Source organism: Porcisia hertigi (genome assembly GCF_017918235.1).
Source record: "Porcisia hertigi strain C119 chromosome Unknown contig_6, whole genome shotgun sequence".
Lineage (NCBI taxonomy): Eukaryota > Euglenozoa > Kinetoplastea > Trypanosomatida > Trypanosomatidae > Porcisia > Porcisia hertigi.
In genome coordinates this window covers 58,711-78,907 of record NW_027150679.1, presented here as the reverse complement: position 1 = coordinate 78,907, position 20,197 = coordinate 58,711, and the positions used below count along the sequence as shown (strand labels likewise).

General features: G+C 53.0%; 5 protein-coding genes across 5 annotated transcripts; all 5 read right to left on the bottom strand.

Moving 5' to 3' along the window:
* Window positions 1-1,281: 1,281 nt before the first annotated feature.
* Window positions 1,282-3,429, bottom strand: JKF63_07947 (uncharacterized protein; the record flags this gene model as incomplete). Its single annotated transcript, XM_067903875.1, has 1 exon — window positions 1,282-3,429. The coding sequence occupies one exon, from the start codon at window positions 3,427-3,429 to the stop codon at window positions 1,282-1,284; it is 2,148 nt and encodes a 715-aa protein (XP_067752175.1).
* Window positions 3,430-11,134: 7,705 nt separating this feature from the next.
* On the bottom strand, window positions 11,135-12,289 carry JKF63_07946 (uncharacterized protein; the record flags this gene model as incomplete). Its single annotated transcript, XM_067903874.1, has 1 exon — window positions 11,135-12,289. The coding sequence occupies one exon, from the start codon at window positions 12,287-12,289 to the stop codon at window positions 11,135-11,137; it is 1,155 nt and encodes a 384-aa protein (XP_067752174.1).
* Window positions 12,290-13,695: 1,406 nt separating this feature from the next.
* On the bottom strand, window positions 13,696-14,883 carry JKF63_07945 (uncharacterized protein; the record flags this gene model as incomplete). The annotated part of the gene is made up of 1 exon (XM_067903873.1): window positions 13,696-14,883. The coding sequence occupies one exon, from the start codon at window positions 14,881-14,883 to the stop codon at window positions 13,696-13,698; it is 1,188 nt and encodes a 395-aa protein (XP_067752173.1).
* Window positions 14,884-16,044: 1,161 nt separating this feature from the next.
* Window positions 16,045-16,911, bottom strand: JKF63_07944 (uncharacterized protein; the record flags this gene model as incomplete). Its single annotated transcript, XM_067903872.1, has 1 exon — window positions 16,045-16,911. One exon carries the CDS (start codon window positions 16,909-16,911, stop codon window positions 16,045-16,047), a length of 867 nt encoding a protein of 288 aa, XP_067752172.1.
* A 1,357-nt stretch (window positions 16,912-18,268) lies between these two features.
* On the bottom strand, window positions 18,269-19,510 carry JKF63_07943 (uncharacterized protein; the record flags this gene model as incomplete). The annotated part of the gene is made up of 1 exon (XM_067903871.1): window positions 18,269-19,510. One exon carries the CDS (start codon window positions 19,508-19,510, stop codon window positions 18,269-18,271), a length of 1,242 nt encoding a protein of 413 aa, XP_067752171.1.
* Between the last annotated feature and the right edge of the window lie 687 nt (window positions 19,511-20,197).

The window sequence follows — 20,197 nt, the reverse complement described above, 5'->3', positions numbered from 1 at the left end:
AAAAAAAAAAAGGGAAAAAAGAGAGAGACGCGCGTACAAACGCTGCACTTATAACACGCCCACAACACACAACCTACGCACGCACCAAAAAGGAAAATATATAAATCAATCAATATGTTTGAAAACGTAATGGGCGCAAAAAAAAAAAAGAAATGCAAAGCAAAGCAAAGGAAAAAAAAAGAGCCAGGCAACGAATGATAAAGTGTGAGACTCGAGCATAAAGTAGACGACACACATACACACAGATGCACCGAAAAAAAAAAATGGGGCGTGGTAGGCGGCATAGCCAACCGAAAAAAAAAAGCCACATGCTTTCTTACGCCGTACAGGGGATGCAGAGTCTCCCCTCCCTCAAGGCCCCCTTCCCTCACAAACGCTTTCTTCTAGTTATGCTTGTGTGAGGTGGGGTGGCACGAACAGTAGAAAAGAGGAGGGGGCACGGCCACTGAAAAGGGAGACTCACATTGACTCACTCGCCTCGATCTCCACCATGAGCACCCGTTTTGCAGTGCATAGCGCTGCCGGCATCCTCTCAGCCAGCATGAACACAAATCCAAATACACAGAAGTGAGGGAAAGCAAGAGGAAGGTACTCTTAAACCAGCGAGCACACACTTGACTCGGCACACCCCGGCCGCAGAAGCAGAGACTGGGAATAGAATGCGTCACAAAATCCTTCAGTGTAAAATGGGAATAAAGAAGCGTGTGTGTGTGTGTCTGTGTGTGTCTGTGTGTGTCTGTGTGCCGGATCGTGCACCCTATCGTGTCGATAGAGGGTGTTGCTCCCATGACCAATGACAAGTAGCCTTGATGTAATCAAAGACCTGTATTCCAAGAACTAGTACTGCCGCAGGTGGTCGTACGTGGCCTTCGTAGCGGCGGCCTATATGCGATGCCTAATCGAAGAAAACCACAACTCGACACAGTGGCACAAAGAAGAAGGTCGAGACACCAGAGCTGCAGAAAGTGCAAAGATGCAGGGGTGCACCCCCCCCCCTCCCCCCCCCCGTGAAGCGACACTTGGATTCGTCGAGGGAGCACCAAATAAAACACACCCAAATGTGTACATCACGCCAAACGCCATGGACAGCAAGAAGGTCTCTGTGTGTGTACATGTGTGTGTGTGTATGAGGGAGAGAGAGACGAATGGATACATTGATCACACATACACACACACACACACATGTACACACACACATACACACAGAGACACAGAGACCTTTCCCCTACTATCCTCGCCAACAAACACCTTTGTGGCGTTAACACGCCACGCACTCCCACCTCAGTTGCCAAAATTATAGGTTGGCAGATTGCTGATGCCGCTGTAGGGGTTGTTCGAGCCATTGCGGTCTGTGTTCGTGGATGATGAGTCTACGGCCCCTGCGCCGAAGTCGAAAGTCGGCCGCGGCGCCACGTACCCTGACAACGGACTGGCGGCGGCTACGGCGGGCTGTTGCGCATTCATATCATCCCCAAAGCCAAGAAACCCTCCTGTAATCTCTACAGTGCCGTAAGTATTGTTCTCGCCAGCGTCTGGGGCCACCGTGAAGTCGTCCATCTCGTCATAATACGGATCGTCCTTTTTGTTGTAGGCCCCCGTAGTCGCAGGGACTGCAGGGCTCGCAGTCGGTGCGTCGGGCTGCTGCAGTTCCAGCACAAAGCCGCCGCCGCCCATCTGCGGAGAGGCCGAGCTTGCCTGTAGAATAGCGCCGAAGTTGAAGATGGACTCAGCCCCGCGCTCCCGGGAAGACAACGGAGAATGCGTAAAATCACTGACCGCTGGCAGACCTGCCTTGGCGGCGGCGGTGGGAGCTGGCGCCGGCTGCGCAGAGAACATGTCTATGCCAAGACCAGAGGGCTTAAGCGGATCCTTGTGAGCCGACTTCTCAGAAGCCTTGTTTCCAGCCGCCCCATCTTCATTGGCCTTGTTGATGCTAAAGTCACCCGCGCTGGGAAGACCCGCATCAGCGAAGAGATCACGCGGGGTGCGGTGGCCGGAGCTAGAGGACATCGAGGTCGGCGAACCCGTGGCCGATGGTGGGGCGGTGGCCTTGAGTCCTTTGAGCGCCTCTACTACCTGCTTGCGCTGAACATCATCTAGCGTGGTCTCGTTGGACCTCTTCGGGTCGCCTGTATCCCTAAAGAGGTCATCAACAGCGTTCCGGCCATTTATATCGGTCACCCGGAGAGAATCTGGGATGTTTGTGACATCCGGCACCGGCGGGTTTTTGCTGCGAGCCCACTTGACTACGTTGATGGCAGCCACGGCCGACATGTGCTGTATCCTCGGCTTCATCTGCTGCTGCTCCGCGTTCAGAGCTGCAATGCGAGCGTTGATGGCGGCAACTTCTTGGGCGAGTGGAGTATCCCGCTTAGCGGACAGCTTCTTCACGGCCTCCACCAGCGCTGTGCGGGACTGCTGCAGCAGCTGCATCTTTTGCTGGAGCGCGGCCACCCTTTCGAGGTTCGCGCACAGCTCTGCTGTCACATCGACCTTCTCTTGTATGCGACCGAGAGAGACCTGCTGTTCATTCAGCTTCTTCATCTGCTCTTGCACAACCTCAATGCCACGGTTCACACGGTTCAGCTGCTCCAGCGTGGTGCTGTTGTTGCTGCTGACGTCGTCGTCCATGAAGTCCTCTCCACTGCTGAGAGCCATCTCGCGAAGGTAGGCAGCGGTCTGGCCAATAAAGTTGTTGCGGTGCTTCCGGGCAAGCGCGATATACTGCACAGCCACTATTTCCTCACATCGGACCTGTATCACCTCCTTCGCCAGCCCCTCCGAGCCCACAAGTGCCTTGCGTCGCTCCTCCAGCTCCGCCAGCTTTTGCTCCTCGCGAGACTTCGGAGCCGTCTTCCCCTCCGCCTCCATTGTGCGCCGCCGCTCAAGCAGTGTCTCAAGGCCCATGAGTACCATCATGGCCTCGCTGCGGCCCATCACCTTCACTGTCTGCGGCGGCGGCGTCGCAGCCACCTCGCTGGGATCGATCAACCCGTCGAAGGTAAGAGGAACCGCATGTTCTGGATAGACGAGCACGGCGGTTTTCATCTTGGCCGTGGTGCCATAGAGACGAAAGACGACAGTGAGTAGGCCTGAGCCTGATGTGCTGAGCCCCTTCAGCACCTGCGTGCAGTCCACCTCCGTCTCCCCCACTAATCGGCGCGGCATGCCACGTGTGTACTCCTCTAGCATAAAGCGGATGTACTTGGGAGCGAAGCGGCCATTCCCGCGACCTGACTTAAAGTGTACCACAGCCGCGCCCTCCGGCATTGTAGCAAAGTTGATCACGCCTCCCTGAGCAGCGTAGCACGGGGTAGAACGATTGGTGTCGCCACGGTGGTACATAATGGTGTACTGTTGGCCATTTGGCAGGGATGAACACTCCACTGAGATCACCTTGAAGCGCAACACATGCGTCTCACGAGGCATTGTGACGTCCTACCGAGAGGGGAAGCGCTTGTGTGCTAGACTGTTTGCTGCACTGTGTGTGTGTGTGTGTAACCTGTATATCAGGGGGAGGAGGCGTCAAGAAAAATGAAGCGTAAAGAAAATTTGAATGTTTTCTTCCAGACAGAGGCCGAAGAAACCAAAAAGGAACATCTACTAAAATAACGAACGCACACACACACACACACGCTGCGCTCTCGGGCAGACAGTGAGACACACAGGCACACACCTAAGTATTCGCCCGAGTTTGCTTTACAAACACGAAGACGTGCAATTGATATGGGGGTTGGGGGGGGAGGACGCAATGCGGAGTGCGGAGTGTGGAGTTAGATACCGAGAGTCGAGCGGACAGGGCCACAAAGAAAGGCGCTGAAGAAGATTTGTGCGCAGTCAGTAACCCCTAAATTGTGTGTGCGTGTATGTGTGTATATGCGTGTAAGTGCATGTACGAGTGCGAAAGCAACACAAATATAAAGCGATAAAGGAGCGAGGGTGACACAGAAAGAAGAGCATCGCATGCTGGTGCATCCTTGCTTCACGGACACCAGAAGATTGAAGACGTCCCGTCGGCAGTTGAGTAGACGTCGACGGCATGCTGGAGTCCCTCCTCCGTCGTGCCGGTGTGCTGCACAAGTCCACAACAACAAGCAGACACGACAATTTTGAGGCTGGAGGCGAGGGGGAAGAAAAAGGGCGTCCTCGGGCGCTGTCTCCTCTCCCGGAGACTTGTGGCCTAATCGATCGATCTCATGCAGACGTCGTGTAGTCTCTTTGTGCGGCAAGCGTGCGTTCTTCACAGAAGGTAACGCCTGCACGCCTCCAACTCGGCAGATGCCGCACACATTCGGTACTTCTTTGGTCTTATTTTTTTTTGATCGGTCATTAGCTCACCTGCACTAGCAGTCAGCTAAAGCATGCACGGATACACACACGGAGTATTCGGCCGCACACATTGTGCAAGACTGCACGCGTGCATGTGTGTGTGTGTGTGTGTGCACTTGACTGGCTGATAGATCTGGGCTCCCGCCAGACACGCCTTTAAAGCGATGGTGAAGGCAAAATAAAAACGAGGGTGAGCCAAAAAAAAGAAGCTCGACAAGTGTACGGAAAAAAAATAATAGTCGACACGGCAGCACAAAACAAAAAAACAAAGAGGGAAAGAAAGGGGAAAACTCGGTGGTGGTGGTGGTGGTGGGGGGGGGGGGGGGTAAGATATCTTCCAGCCAACACACGCACACCAATACAACGGAGAGAGGTTGTAACACTAGACCTGGATATGGGAGAAGGGTAACGGCCATACAGCACCGATAGAAAGGCGTGCAACAACCAGCGGGTAAGGATACCAGCAGAACATGAGGTCTGCAAAACGAGAAAAATGCGAGATACACTCTGAGCGACGAGCAGTGGAGGAGTCGTCGCGCACACGCAAACAGAGATGAGCCAGCCGACTCTTAGTGGAAGGGGAAGGGCGTTCCGAGTGAGAGACACCTGGTTGGAAAGGACGATGCATGCTAGTATGAACGCTGTTTTTTGATTCGTGTAACACTGGAGTGTCGCTCCTCAAGACCCCGCGCCCTTTTTAATCGGGAACACAATCGCCGGGAAGGGGAGAGGGGGGACCTTGAAGGTTGCGAGGGAGACAGCGGTAGCGCGAATAAAAAACGTCGTCACAAAGGCAAAAAAAAGTGCGTGACGAGCGCAAACGCATAGAAAGAGTGGGAAAGGCCGCACGCTCAGGAGCTGCTCTCCGCCTTTCGTGTCACAAGAATGTTTGCCTGCATTGGGTCCCAGCAACTGCAGTTGCCTGCTAGTTTAACGGTTGCTCGAGTCTGCTCTTGAAGACGATGAGTCACCCCTTGGGGCGCCTCATAGTCGAGCAAGATAGAAGAACAGAGCAAGCAGAGATACGCAGAGCGAGATAAAGAAACCCCCACGACCACACACACACACAAAAAAAAAACGAAAGAATGGGGAGAAAAAAATAGTCGGCTCGCACACGTACCCCTCCCTCCCAAGCGTCCCTTCAACACCAGCGAAAGAACTGAAAACAAGCGAAACACTTGAGGGGGGAGGAGAAGGGGGGGGGGACAAACGAGAAAAGTGGATCCGTCTTGAACGCAGCGAAGACTTGGGGAAAAAGCGGAAAAAGTGACAGAGAGAGGGGGGATAACACGAACATGATAGTGTGTATATTGAGGAAGAAGAAGGAGTAGGAGGAAAGCCCTCCCCCCTCCTCCCCAGAGACCAGAGCGATCCCCGTCAAGTACAAGTAGAAAAACTGAAGGAAATGGTACGGACAGCGCATCGAATGGGGGGAGGGGGGGAGGGGAGGGGGTGAAGCAAGCCTGAAACCATATGCTGCCTTTGTCACACACTGACTTTCTCTCTCTCAATGACAGTGCCTTATTACGGGGGCGTACACGCGTTGAATACGCTGTAAATAAGGAAAGTATGCCTGCGCGGGAGTGTGTATATTCTTTACCGCACAACGACACGAACAAAGCATCAGCACCAAAGCAAGAAAAAGATTGAGATGATCATGTTTTGTACTTCTTTGAGGGAGGTGAGGGAGTCTACTGTGTGCTGCACTGCCTTTCTACTGTTTTTTATTCTGGTGCTCCTGCTTGAACGTGGCTGTGCCTGCCCAGTTGAGCCTTGTCTTCAAGAGGGTGGTGGCGGTGGTGAAGGGGAAAGCGAGTCCAATGGGGTCTTGTGTGAAAGCAATCACCGCTGTGCGAAGGGCGTTGCAACATTTTTGGAAAAATACGTTTTCAGACATCACCGCGCCCTCCCTCCCTCCCTCCCCAAGTCACTCCCTCCTTTACTCAGCGGTGGCCAAAAGGACTTGGAGGCCGGATGCACAACAGATTAAATAAACACACACACACACACATATCCGCACCTGCACAAGAGAAGACGCAGTAGGTTTACGGGGACAGAAGACGTACATTGCAGCCTAGCGGAGGAAAAGGAGAAGAGAACCCACACGTAGTATCCACAAAAGTGAGGAGAGCGCGCCCCGACGCAGAGGCCACACCTCTTTGAGCATGCAGCACATACTCATTCAGCGTATATGACAACGCCAATAAAAGAGACTTCAGAAAGTGTTTGGGAGAAGGAAAGAGAAGGGGGGGAGCAACGAAAATCCAAAAAAAAAGATAGTGTACATGAAGCAGAAGTTTTTGCGCACCGGGATCTGTGTCAGTGCCGGAGGGAAGTCGAACTTAACGTGCCCCGGCGCATGCTGTGAGAGAGAGCGAGAAGAAGGAATGAGACGTGTCTGATTGATGGAATGAGCGCCGTGTCCTGCATTGGCGTGTGCGATGGGAGCAAACACACACAAATACGCATGAATATTATAAATATATATAAATATATATAAATATATATAAATATATATAAATATATATAAATATATATAAATATATTATAAATATATTATAAATATATATAAATATATATAAATATATATAAATATATATAAATATATATAAATATATATAAATATATATAAATATATATATATGTGAGCAGTAACCTAAGTCATACACCTATACATCTAATAGAAACGTGACACACTTCGATACGCCGAGAGAGATGAAAACAATGGGGAAAATGTAAAAAAAAATGAGTGAACAGGAGGGGGGGAGATGATGGGAGATGATGGGGCCCCTCTCTCCCCCTTCCCTCTCGAGTGGATTAGTGTGGACATGTGTGTTCCGCTTCACATGCGCATCTCGCCATGAACATGAGCTGCGCCAGCGCTACGCTGCGACCAATGTACGAGAAACACATCAATCGAGGTAGAGAGACATTGGAAGAGAGACAGAGGCGCGAAAAGGTGGGAGGCAGAAGATGACCACAACGCACGCACGCACGCCCATCCACCAGCCATGACATAATCGGCAGGAGACGCGGAACATCGCAGCACAACACGGACGATGAGAGAAAAATGCCTTGACGGATAAAAAACAAATCAGAGAGGAGAGCAGACAAACACGAGAAACAAAAAAGACGAAAAAGACCAAAAAGACGCACGACGAGAAGATGCGTCAGTCCTTCATTAAGAGGGAAGAGGGGGAAAACACAAAATAAAAGCCGAGGAAAGAAGAATCGCAAGCACAAAAAAAAAAATCGAAATCGTGTTCAAAAAATATCAACTCGCAGAGGGATTTCCAGAAAAAAAGAAAAAACTAGCCAAAGGTGGTACACGAAAAGCATCAGGTGTTATTCTATGAATGACGTGTTTCTGAGCGAGAGTGAGAACGGGGGCACAGAAGCAGAAATCGAAGGAAGCAATATTCGCTAGTAGGACCATCCCTTCTTTGTGTGTGCATCGGGGAGTACTAGCGCGGAAATATATTTTGAGACAGCGGTGCGTAGAGTAGCATTGATGTGGTGGCCACGAGCATCCTGTGCGCCGCACACCGACTGTGTGTATGCGTGGAGTGCATGGTGGTGGTGAGGGGGGGGGAGGAGGAGGAAAAAAAACAGTTTCATTCAAAAACACGCATCTCGGCAATGTCGTTTCCTCCCACCATGCACAAAAAGGCAAGAAACGGAGAAGAAAAAATTACATGAGAGTACATACGATAGGAGAAAAAAGGAGGAGGACAAATAAGAGGGCGAGACAACAGCACCCTAGAATATATAGGTACCAAGAACAAAAAAAAGAGACAATGTCTTTGTTGTAGGGGGATGGTAGAGCAAGACCCCATACTTCTATGGACGAAAGCAAAAAAAAACTAAAAGGCAATAAAAAAACAGCGCCGGCATCACTTGAAGATTAAGACACGTTGTTTGCTATAACGGAATGAAAGGGGGAGAGAGCAGGTGAAAGAAGACAAGTTTCAATATCCGTGTGGCAGTCCTTGTAGAGTCTGCAAACCGAAGAGCGCCGGGTGAACGAACCAAACTTGAGTATAGGAGCCCTCCCCCGTCCGTGACTCCAGACTAACCAGCACGGACTCTACAAGAGCACGAGTCCTACAGCACGTTCTCTCCCTCCCCCCTTTCCCACCATCGCGTCATTCTGCCACGAGCAGGTGAATACCATTTGTAATGCACGCATACCACAGCGCACCCCCTAACGCTGCTGCACCGTTCCCCTCTATACTGAATTGGTCGGGGACGGACTTCCTCCTCCCGTCTAATCATGCCATCCGGCTAACGAGCCCCTCATATGCCCAACCGTGTCCCTTCCTCAGATACGCGCGGTGTGATCCACAGCAGACAGACCTGGACACAGTGCGTGCCTTGATCCAGGTAGACCGCGTTCACCGTCCTGCACAGTGCCACAAGCCCTGGTGTTTGTCGTGTGAGTGTGCCTGGGGGGGAGCCTGGGTGTATGGCGGGTAAACACGAGAGGGGAGCGCGTCAGCCTCGGGTCAGCGCCACCACCACCACCACCACCACCACGCGCGCCGCCCAGTCACTTCAGACTGCTGCATTCAGCCAGGTGGTGTGACTCGGGGTGCTCTCGTCGTCCTCCCGGCATCTACGCAGCACCAGCCCACCAGATCGGCTGTCGAAGGCCTCGCATGTGTCACACACACACGAGCACTTCGGGGCACATCATCAGCACGCATCCCCCCCCTCACTCTCTGTACAGCTGTCACTCTGGCGCCACACATTTCTGGATACCTTGCTCAGATATCATGCACCATGCCAGCCACGCCTGAATGCGCGTGCGCACTTACGCATCTGGGTGGTACCCCAATTGGCAGGACAGCGGTGCGGTTTGACAAGAAAGCGCCGCCTCCACTCTTCGTTTCCGTCCCTGCCACGGAGGCGCAACTGGATGGCCTGCCCGCACGTGCCGCGACAGGCGGGACCCTGCCATGACCACATCGCAGCAGGGGTCACGTCACCCTTTCCTGCACCCGCGCGTCTTTGAGGAGGGCGGGTGTGTCAAGCACAAGGGACCTGATGCGTAGACACGCACCTGCGCAACAAGAGCTGACAGCTCGTCGCCGTGAGGGGGAGCCACTGAGAAAGGGGGAGCAGCGAAAGGCACCCGAGGACAGGGGGGAAGGGGGAGGGGGGGGGTTAACCCATGCAGCGGGTGTGAAATGTGCGCAACCACAGCACTACATGTACGATCGTACAGCTGAACGGGGGTGGGGCCTTGGGCCTCGAGAGATCTAAGAAGCTCACGCAGCATGTCGGGCACAACGCCGGGCTCGCTGCGCTTATCGTTCACACAGGCGGGGACCGCAGCTCCGGGCGAGAAGACGAGGGGATGCCGAAACGTTCCTGGCGCAATGGGTAACACACCAACTGAACATCACGCCACCACTGCCTGTCACGTGCAGCTGCATGCATTTCAAGTACGGACAGGTGCAGATGCTGCACTGGACAAAGGTAGCTCGCTCCACTCGCGCCAGCTCTACACCCTTCCTCGCTAATGTGATACAGCCTCCCGCTAAGTGGTTTTTTCTTGCATTCACGCGTTCCATCGTGTTCGACGGCTCGTGAGGGGAAGGAGGAAGCGATTAGTGTGGCGTCCAAGCGTATGCACAGACTAGGCAGCAGGGGGGGGAAAAAAAAGACCGAGTCTTAGTGACTGGATTGCAGGACTTATCTGACTTACCCCTACTTTGGAGAGGGGAAGAGACACAATAGTAATTTCCAAAAGCTTAGTTCCAAATTTTTTTTAATCAACAGACGAAGAATGAACGGTGGGGAACATGTAGCACACAGACACACAAAGGCAAATGCAGGCATGCACAACAACAAAAAAGAGAGAACCGAAAAGATCATTTGGAGAAAAACAAAGCAAAATAAAGACACAATAGCGCTGTCGCCTTGTCGCCCTCCCTTCCCCATCTGCCCTTTTTTCCCATCATTCACTCACAGCGTCGTGGGAAAGAAAGGCATACTTGGCAATGGAAAGAGAACGCCCGTCAATAAACAAAAATGAAAAATAGATATGCATGCAATTGAGCAACCAAGGAAATATGTACGCGGAAGAACCGACGTTTCGGAGCAAGCCAATAGGGGAGGGGGGGGGAGAGGGGAGGAGAGGGAGCGGTCATGATTGCGGAGATAACAAAAACGGAGAACGGCAGGGTGCCAATAACATGGATCTTCTGAATAGGGTGAGAAAAAAATATTTGACGATCACAACGTCCTTCCTCACGAGTGGAGGATTCGCGTGGGAAACAAGGCGTTAGTAGAAAAAGAACAGGTGAAGAGGGGCAAAGGGGTGAAGAAAGGCCATCGGCGGGAGGAAAAAGGTAGAACGTATAGAAAAGCGAATGAAATGGGGGGAGGGGGAGGGGTAGGAGGGGGGCATCAGATGATACCAATCGAGCAAGCCAGGGGAGTTGCAGTGCGGTTGGCCCGTGGGGGGAGGCCGAGTAAAACAGCGAGGGTCGAGTGAGGTAGTGGGTCAACGATGATTGACACTCGAAGGATCGAACAGTCACACACAAAGCAGAATATGCGCCGCGCTCAAGTCCAAGACGGTTTGACGACGAGAGAAGGGGGGGAACGCCGGGAGGAGAATGCATGGAACAACAAAAAGCCCAACCCTTCATGGCACCGTGCGTGAAACACACAGAGATGGGGAAGACAAACATTGCGCTGTGTGAGGACGACTACTGCGCGGTTATGCGCATGCGCCACCGCTTCGCCACCCCACCCCCGTACTCTCCCCCCCCCCCTCCCCTGCTTATCACCCATACTACTTGACTCTTTCCTGCTCCCGCCGTTTTGGCGCTCCCCTGTGGTGCGAGTGGCTCTTCTTCCCGCCGTGATCGGCCCGTCGGACGCGTTTCTCGGTGTTGTTGACGGCGTCACGGTTCAGCTGGTCCATCCAGATGCGGCAGTTGTACTTCTTGTGCAACATGCGCGTCAAATCATTGAAGTCCACATAGGCATTGCTTGTGTAGCGTACGGTGAGCTTCTTACAATCGAATTGGAAGACGACTCCTTCGATGGTGATGGGCACCGACAGCTCCACCTCACACAAGCATGACTGGCAGTACTCGAGCGCTTCGGCCTCACGCTGCGTTAGCGCCTCGCTATTTTGAACATCAGGCGGGGACGCCACACGCAGGACCTTTAGGGGCGGACTTGCGGTGCTCTTTGGCGATACCCTCGCCGCCGCCGCCCCCGCCTCCTCAGCCTGGGGCGGTGGTGCGGTTGTAGTCAGCTCAGCCCCCGCGATCGTCATGCCAGTAATCACGCCGAAGTCCTCGCCGCGGTCGCCCTCGACGATAACCGGAAGCCCTACCACATCCCGCGTCTCCTCCTCCGATGCCATGAGACTATAAATGTCAGGAATGACGAAGATGCCTTCGCTGTGGCGCAGTCGCACCGTCACCTCGTTATCATACTGCGGCACCGCAATGGGGCATCCATTAACATAAATCCTCCCCGATTTCTTTTTCGGCGTCGCCATCGCCACGAATCGCTTCGCCGGCGCCACTGGGACTTGTACGGGGCTGGTCCCAAGCTCCGTGGACGCGTCTGAGGGAGAGGTGCCCGTGAGAACAGCTGTACTGTCGCCAAACAGAGACCGCCGTACCTGCGTCTCCATGGACACGCTGGCGAAAGATTGCGCAAAGTATGGTGTGTTGACACTGTTGTACACGAACGACGGGTCAAAGGCTCGGGCCTCCCAGTTCAGTGGAGAGTGGTGAACTGAAATCGGGGAGTTGAGCATGCTGTTGTACTCTACGGAATCCTCAGGGGCGAGCACTTTGCTGGCGTAGGGGTTGTGCCGCTTTGTCTTGGAGAGCTTCACCGAGGAACCGCAGTGCGAACCATCGTGCATTTGGTTCATGGCTTGGATATTGGCACGGGTGCAGTCCGAAAGAGGAGATGCGCGGAACATTTTCACAAATCAACGCGCTTCGGCGTGGATTTTTCCCTTCGAGGCGTAAAAAAAACAAAAAAAAGGGCGATGGGTACGGGATTGCGGCACGGTACACACGAATGTGTACTCCCTCTCGGAAAAGAAAAAAAAGACGCAACAGACCCAATAGACGAAAGGGGCGCTCTCTCTTTCTCTGCACGTGATGAACAGTGAAGCTGTGCTACCGTGTGTGTGTGTGTGTGTGCCTACGTGTATGATACCGAAGCACAGAGATGGGAGATGGAGAGACGTGGTAGTGTTGTAGAGATGAAACAACACGCGGAATGGCAGGCACACGCAGGCAGAAAGAGTAGAGGAGTAGAGGAGTGGGGGGTGGGGCTAGAAAGCGGCACGAAGCAAAAAAAAAGAACAAAAAGCAGTGTCTATGAAACTTACAAAAATATTTTTACAAGATGAGGTAATAACTATAATGTATGGTGAAGTACACAGTAGTGATGGCCAAGTTGAAAAGTCGGTTCGTTGTACCTCCGTGTGTGTATGTGCAGGTATATATATATATATATATATGTATGTATATGTATATATATATATGCGTATATATCTGTCTGTGTGTGTGTTACAGTGTTAAGTTTCTATATTCCCTTCTACGTGACAAAGGCAGGAAATATTTGCGTGGAGCGTGTCGCTGTGCGACAGGTTCGTTTAACGTGTGTTTGTGTAAGTGCGCGGACAGATAGCGGGGGAGGAGGGAGGAGGGAGGGGGGGGGGGACCGGGCGGCGTTTGTTTGTAGATGAGTGAAAAAAAGGGGGGCTACAGAAATTTTTTGAGGCACAAGACGGCGGCAAACTCAAATGAACATGAGGTTGAGAAACAGAATTAAGCGAGGCCTCGGAAAGAAAAAAAAGAGGGGGATGTACAAATGTATATATATATATATTTATTTATTTATATACACACATAAACGGCGTGAACTCAATTTGTGGGTGAAATGTATTTTTGTCGTGTATGAAATGGGGGAGATGAGTAAATCGCAGTCGGCAGCTTTCACAGAGACAACGACGATACGCGATTGTGCGACAGAGGGGGGAGGGGGGGAGGGAGGCGAAACAGCAGAAAAGGGGGGTGGGGAGAGCGAGAGGAATGTAAGGAGAGAGGTGCGAGAAGTGGAAATGAGTGCTTCAAAGTACACGCCACGGCGGCACGGGGGAAGCTCTCCTCTCCTCTTGGACCACAGAGAGGAGATGCTCCGACAACCACCGGTGCAGGAAACACCGAAAAAAAAAAGCTGCTGCGCGGACCAAAACATGCGGACCCGAATCCACGACATACTTGTCCTTTTTCCTCACGGCTCTCCGCACCCATTCGTGCATGTCTTTGATTGTTGCATTTTTTTATATATTTGGGAGGGAGGACTTTAGTATACTCACTCGCACTCCACAGATACAGACCACAGGTGAATCACGCTGTCATCGCCAGCCGTTGCCAATAGTGTGCCGGCCTTCTCACCCTCAGCATTGCACGCAGCGAGGGTCCCTTGACAACAAAAACCGACGCTATTAACGTCGGCTGAATGCGCATCCGCGACGTGCGCAAGTGTGCAGATGTGCACACCACTTGCATCCTCGTAGACACCTAACAGAGAAAAACTGTTATCGCCGCTGGCGCACGCTACAACTGGGGCGTTATGAGGTGCCCAATCCACATCAAATAAAGAGCGCTCAGCAAAGCCGGAGGTGCGAGCGACCTCAACGAACCTACCCGCGGCGTTACGCTTCCAAAAGATGACGGACAAGTCGTCAGAGCAGCTGCACAGCAATGGCTGAGGTAGGGGCACGTGATCGGCGTGCGATGCCCTGACGAGCTCCATCGGCACCTCGACCTTCTGGAGAGCTGTGGCCCAGACCGTGGCTTCATGTGCCGTTATTGTCTGCACACATTGCCAGTCATCCTGGTGGTGACCCTCCGACCACACCTTGATAGTATTATCGTACCCACAGGTCACGACTACCGGCACTTCGCCATCGTTTTGCGGCAGCACAAACTGGCAATGCTTTACGTCCTGCACGTGCCCTGTCAAGACACCGCCGCATTCGTATTCGCCCTCATCGACACGTTCCCAAATCCACGCGGTATGATCGCGCGCACTTGTAACTAGCATGCGGTCGGTCGCCCACTCGATACACTTTACTTCACTCTCATGACCGTCCAGGACGCCCTCTATCTCAAAGCCGTACTCTTCGTCTTCACCGTTTCTTCGCCACACTGTAGCCGTGTGATCGAAGGAAGCACATGCAATAAACTCACCGCTCGGGCTCCAGCTGATGTGACGAATGGTGCGGCCATGTTCCCCCTCCAACGTACAGAGGCACTTCCATGCATCACCACTGTTCTCTACGGACCGGCCGCGACCCCAAATTTTAACGGTCGTGTCCCCAGAACACGAGGCGAGCACAGGGGCAGTGGGACACCAGCGAACACACCAGACACGATCTTTGTGACCTTTGAGGGTTGCAGTCCTCCGCACCTGCACACCTTGCGGTGCACTACTGGGCAGCAGCAAAGGCGCAGCTGTCTTTTGTGGCATGCCGTCACTCGACACAGTCCCCTCCATCATTGAATACTAGTTTTGTACGTGTGTGTATATGTATGTGTGGAGGAGAAGGGTGAGACAGTGAAAAGCGCAACAGCTGGGTTGTCGCGGTCACTCGAGTACAGAGATGAGATTAGGCGGAGGTTAAAGTGGATGTTTAAAGCACGCGGAATGGAATCGGGCACTTGTGTGTGTGTGTGTGTGTGTGTTTACACGGATGTAAAGTCAAATGGCGCCACATAATGGGTGCAAAGAGAAGGAAAGCGGAAGTGGGTCAGTTCAAAATGCATAAGTGAAAGCGTGTGGAAGAACAACAAAGATGATTGCAAGAGTACCAGTGCCTTGCCAAAGGCGTGGCGTAACTCGTGGCGGGGGAGGGGAATGGAGAATGGGGAATGGGGAATGGGGAATGGGAAAGGGAGAATGGGGAAGGGAGAATGGGATAAAAATTGGGAAGGGGGGTCCCGTAGCGCCTCACCAAGACAGCTGCACGCCTGCAAATACGTACGAGGCAGGGGCCCCTGCCTGATCGCCGAGCTGTCAGTAGGACAGCAGCACATCTGGCAGGAAAGCCGGCATTCACAAACCCTGCCGCTTCCGCTCTTCGCTAACGGTAACTGGAGAACATGTACCCCATCTGAACTAGTTGATTCAAAGGCGAAGCCACAAGCACACGAGTGCTCGCACAGAGCCCCCACCCCACCCCACCCCACACGTTGCCTTAAAGCTGTGCCACTAGCGACAACGCCGAAAGAACACTTTGTCGCGTTTGTATGTTTTATTTTTTTCTTGCTTCTCAGATGTGGATGTTTACGGAAATCGGGAGCGATGTTAATCGGGGACAAAAAGAGAGAGAGGAGGAGGAGTTACAGAGCCCCACTTGAAAGTGGGGGCAGCTTGGGGGGGCAGCTTGGGGGGGCAGCTTGGGGGGGCAGCAGTGAAAGACACAGAAACAATAGGGAGCAAAAAAAAAGAAAAAGGCGAGGCTCCCTTTCGCAGGCGAGCCCGATCGAGTGCAAGTAGGTCAGAGCAACGCATCCACACATGCGCGCTCGCCCTCTCGGTCTCCCAGCTTTGGATGCGCAGCAACGCAACTCCACAGAAACTGTCGTAGACTCCGCACCTCCCCCTCTCTCTACTCTACCCCCCCCCCATGCCGGAGCCTTCGTTGCGCACAATCGCCTACTCGTCGTCGCTGTCGGGGAACTGGTAGGCGCGCACGCTGAGGTCGACACCAGCGCCGTAGAACTTGCCCTTGTTCTTCTGCTTCAGCTTATTGAAACCCTTACCTTTGGTGCGCATCATCTCTTGATTCTGACGAAGCGCGAGGTGCTCCTCGCCGGGGCGGTTGTCGCGCAGGGCATCGGAGTAAAATGTCACCTTGGATGGGTCAATGCGCTGAAAACGCCGCAAGGTGCCGTCCTCGTTGACGTGATGATGCGTGTGTCTCCCTGCACCCGCTGGCTCCATCCTTGCAGCTTTCCAGGCCGGCTCCTCATTTGTACGAGACGCCGGCGCTTTTCTAGGCTCCAATTTCGATGTCACCGGCTCATCATCGCCGGAGCTGTCGCTGTCCGCCACAGCCCTCGCCGGTGCGACCTTGGGCGACGCCTTCTTGACCGCCGGCCTCCTCACCGGCTCATCATCGCCGGAGCTGTCGCTGTCCGCCACAGCCCTCGCCGGTGCGACCTTGGGCGACGCCTTCTTGACCGCCGGCCTCCTCACCGGCTCGCCATCACTATCACTCTCTGCAATCAGCGACTTCTTTTCGCTTGGATTCGGAATCGGTTTTCTTGACGACGCCTTCGCAGCCTCCAGCCGTGGTTGCTGCACTTTATTATCGTCGTCAGAGCTGGTGGTGGTGTCCACTGCATCAAAGGTTGACCTGTGGAGACGATACTTCATCACAACCTCCTGCAGACTTTTCTTGCCAAAGGGAGAGTGGGATGGCTGTCTCGTTGATGGTGCATCCCTCCGCAGCGCCTTCGCGACACTCGGATACACTTCGGCGAGGTACTCCATCACAAGATAATCAACATTGCGAGACATTACTTACGGGAAAAGAGAAAACAAAGGGTATTGGTGGAAGGGTGCGTGGACTGATGTGCTGTTTGTCTGTGTGTCGGGAAGAGCAGGTTAGCGGTCGATGCACTTGAGCTCGGGGATGCGCGGTGCCTACGCAGCATCCAGTGTGGGCAAACGAAAAACAGTTTACGCAGCACCCCGAAGACGTGTCGATTTACCCCAGTGAAAGAGAGCAGACAAACCAAAAAGAACAAAATTGGGCGAAGCAGCAGTGAAAAAAAGAATAGAAGTGGAGAGAGAAACACGATAAGTAAGTGTGTCCCCGAAGCCGTGGAGTGGACAAAGGCGCGCGCCCGTGGTGTCTCGCATGGGCGGGCACCCTAAACGGGGGAAGAGCGTAGCATATTAGCTCAGTGACGGCCAAAGAGGCTAGCAGCGAAGAAAATGTGCTACCGTTCGCTTGTCGTCATTAAGGAACACGTGACAGTGGATGCCAAGGACACAGCCATCACCCTTTGCAGGAGTGGAGTCTTTCCTTCCCACATATATTTATATATATTTATATATGTATATATATATATTTATATATTTTATATATAGACATATGTATACATATATAGACACGTTTGCCTTTTTGTGTGTGTGCGTGTTATGCAGTTTTACAGCGCCGACCCTTCTTGGAAGTTCGGTGTCGACTGGTGTGTGTAGTGAACCTGCGAAAAAAAAAAAAAAGAAGTAGGATAAGAGACAAAGTGCACCGGTGTGACTACAAACAGCACTTCCAGCCTCGGACTGCAGTGATCTACCACCTCACCCCTATCCATGCCCGGAGACGGAGGGAAAACAGCATGTCGGGGACGTGAACCCGCCAACGTAGCATAAGTCGCTCCACCCTATCCGAGTATGGTATGGTAATGATGGGAACAGGGAAAAACAAATGAAGTAACACATATGTACACATCATATGCGCGAGAAAAGATGTCAGTGTCGCTGAGAGGCACTGACTGAAGATCGCCAAAAATATGGGAGGAAGAGGGGGGGGGGGGGTAATGAGCGTGTACAAGCACATCTACTGGGCGACAGCAAAATGACATCAAGGGGCTGAAGCAAGGAAGAATCAAGCAAAGGCAGTCAACAGCCACAAGACGATTCACGTTGTTGCAAACCACTAACGCCGTTGGACGACTGAAGACACAGCTGGGTAAAAAAGTCATGAGGAGCCCCTCCTCCATGTGCTTACTCCTCTATCAGTGTGTCATTCCAAACTGAAGGGGAGGGGGTGGGGGAGGGGGGCCGATAATCGTGGAGTAATGCGACGACAGTAATTCAATGTGAATGCCGCCCCCTGTCTATCAAACAAAGAAGCTCGCGCACCAAAGAATCACAGCATCGACTTGGCAATCTCGGCTAGCAACTTGCCTGTCGGCTGGGAGCCGTCCAGTGCGAAATAACGCAGCAACACGCGCCGGAGGCGCTCGTTGTGCATGTCATCAAGGGCTAACGGAGAGATGAGTCTGTCGTTCTCTGCGGTGTCCGCGTAGAAAGAGCCACTTCGAATGCCTCCCGCCAAGGCGCAGTAGAGGACCACCTCGGCGCCCTCCCCGGGGAACTTGAACACAGTCCGCAAGAAGATCCTCATGAAAACAGCACCGAAGGCGTAAATATCCGTGAAAACTACACCCGGGTGTAATGCCACCGCCACGGTTTCCGTTCCGCGGAGGCGCCTCGCTAAATCACGGGTGTAGCACACGAGTAGTAGCTTGGAGAGGCTGTAGTTGTGCGTGTGATGGGGTGACGCAGGATCACAATTGGCGACCATGGCGTCTAGCGGGGTTTTGCACGGACCGGGTAAACGCGCAAAGAGGTGCATCAGCGACGCCACGTTGACGATGCGGGAGGGCCCACTTGCTTTCACTCGCTCCAGCAGGAGTTCCGTGAAGAGAACATGGCCGAGAAAGTTGATGGTAAGTACCACCTCGTAGCCACGCTTGTTCATGCGGTAAGAGAAGGGGTTCGATAATCCGGCGTTGTTGATGAGAATGTCGATCCGCGGCGTCAAACGCAGCACCTCTGCCGCACATTGTCGCACACTCTCCTCGTCGTTGAGGTTCAGTTTGATGAAGTGCACCCGGGAGCTCGGAATGCGTGCCTCCAGCCTTGATATGGTGTGGCGCGCCTGCACTTCGAAAGGGCAACACAGGATAACATCGACGCCCTCACGCACAAGTTGTCCTACGACCTCTTCGCCTATGCCACGCTCTCCGCCAGTAATCACTGCAACAGGGTGCGCACCGAAGCCCTCCGCTGAGACATCGAGAGCAGGTGACTTCTTTGACTTGAGCGTCTTCAGGAATGCTGATGTCCTCCGGAAGTTTTCAGCCGACGAGCGCCACACGCGCAGCGAGTGGAAGCGCACCGGTAACCCAGAGGCGATTCGCCGTTGGAATATAAACATACCCACAGCGAAACCGGCCAACATAACATAGCCCGCAACGCCACAGCGGCGAAGTGGACCCACTATGGCGCCCCCAGTAAGGAGGAGCACGATTTGAGACAGGCTAGCGCGCAGCTCCGCCACCGTAAACACCGACCATGGTATGTAGCAGCTGCCCAGGCGAAGCATCTTCTCTGTGTTTGTCAATACCCCCTAAGGCGGCAGACTGTAAGGTAAGTGCGACGTATTGTGAGACGTGATGAAGTTGGACACGCACGAGATAATAGCAGGTGGTGAAAGTGGACTTTGAAACCTCAACACGACCTGCAAGCACCACCACTTTTCTCTTTTTTTTGAAACTGCAAGACGCAAATTTGAAGTGGCGTAAAATGAGAGAAGATCGAAGAGGAAGTCTGCAGATGCCTATGTGTGTATCAAAAAAAAAAGATTGAATGCATCCAAGAAAAAAAAATGTCGCGGGAGAGAACCGAGAACCAAGTCCGTATGACACAACAACAATGTGTCTCCCCACCTGCAAGGAGGAGAGTCCCTACGGCACACTGCTGTAGTTGAGAGTGGACCCCGCTAGTCATTGGAGTGCGTGTCTGCACATCAGCCTGAGCGCACGATCATGAACAGACGTGAGAAACCCCGTCAGATTCTTTTTTTTCCGAGGCTTTGAGGGAAGAGAAACAACCAAAGCGATGCCGATAAGCAGCAGGGACTTGCAGAATGGAGTCGGTGCACAGGGAAAATGACTGATCTGCAGGGTGGGAAAAAAAACAGCCAAGACCTGTAATCTCACAGTAAAGGGCTGAGGCGCAGGGGGAGGGGGAGGGGGAGGGGGGAGGAGGGAGAACAGAGGGTACACAAGTA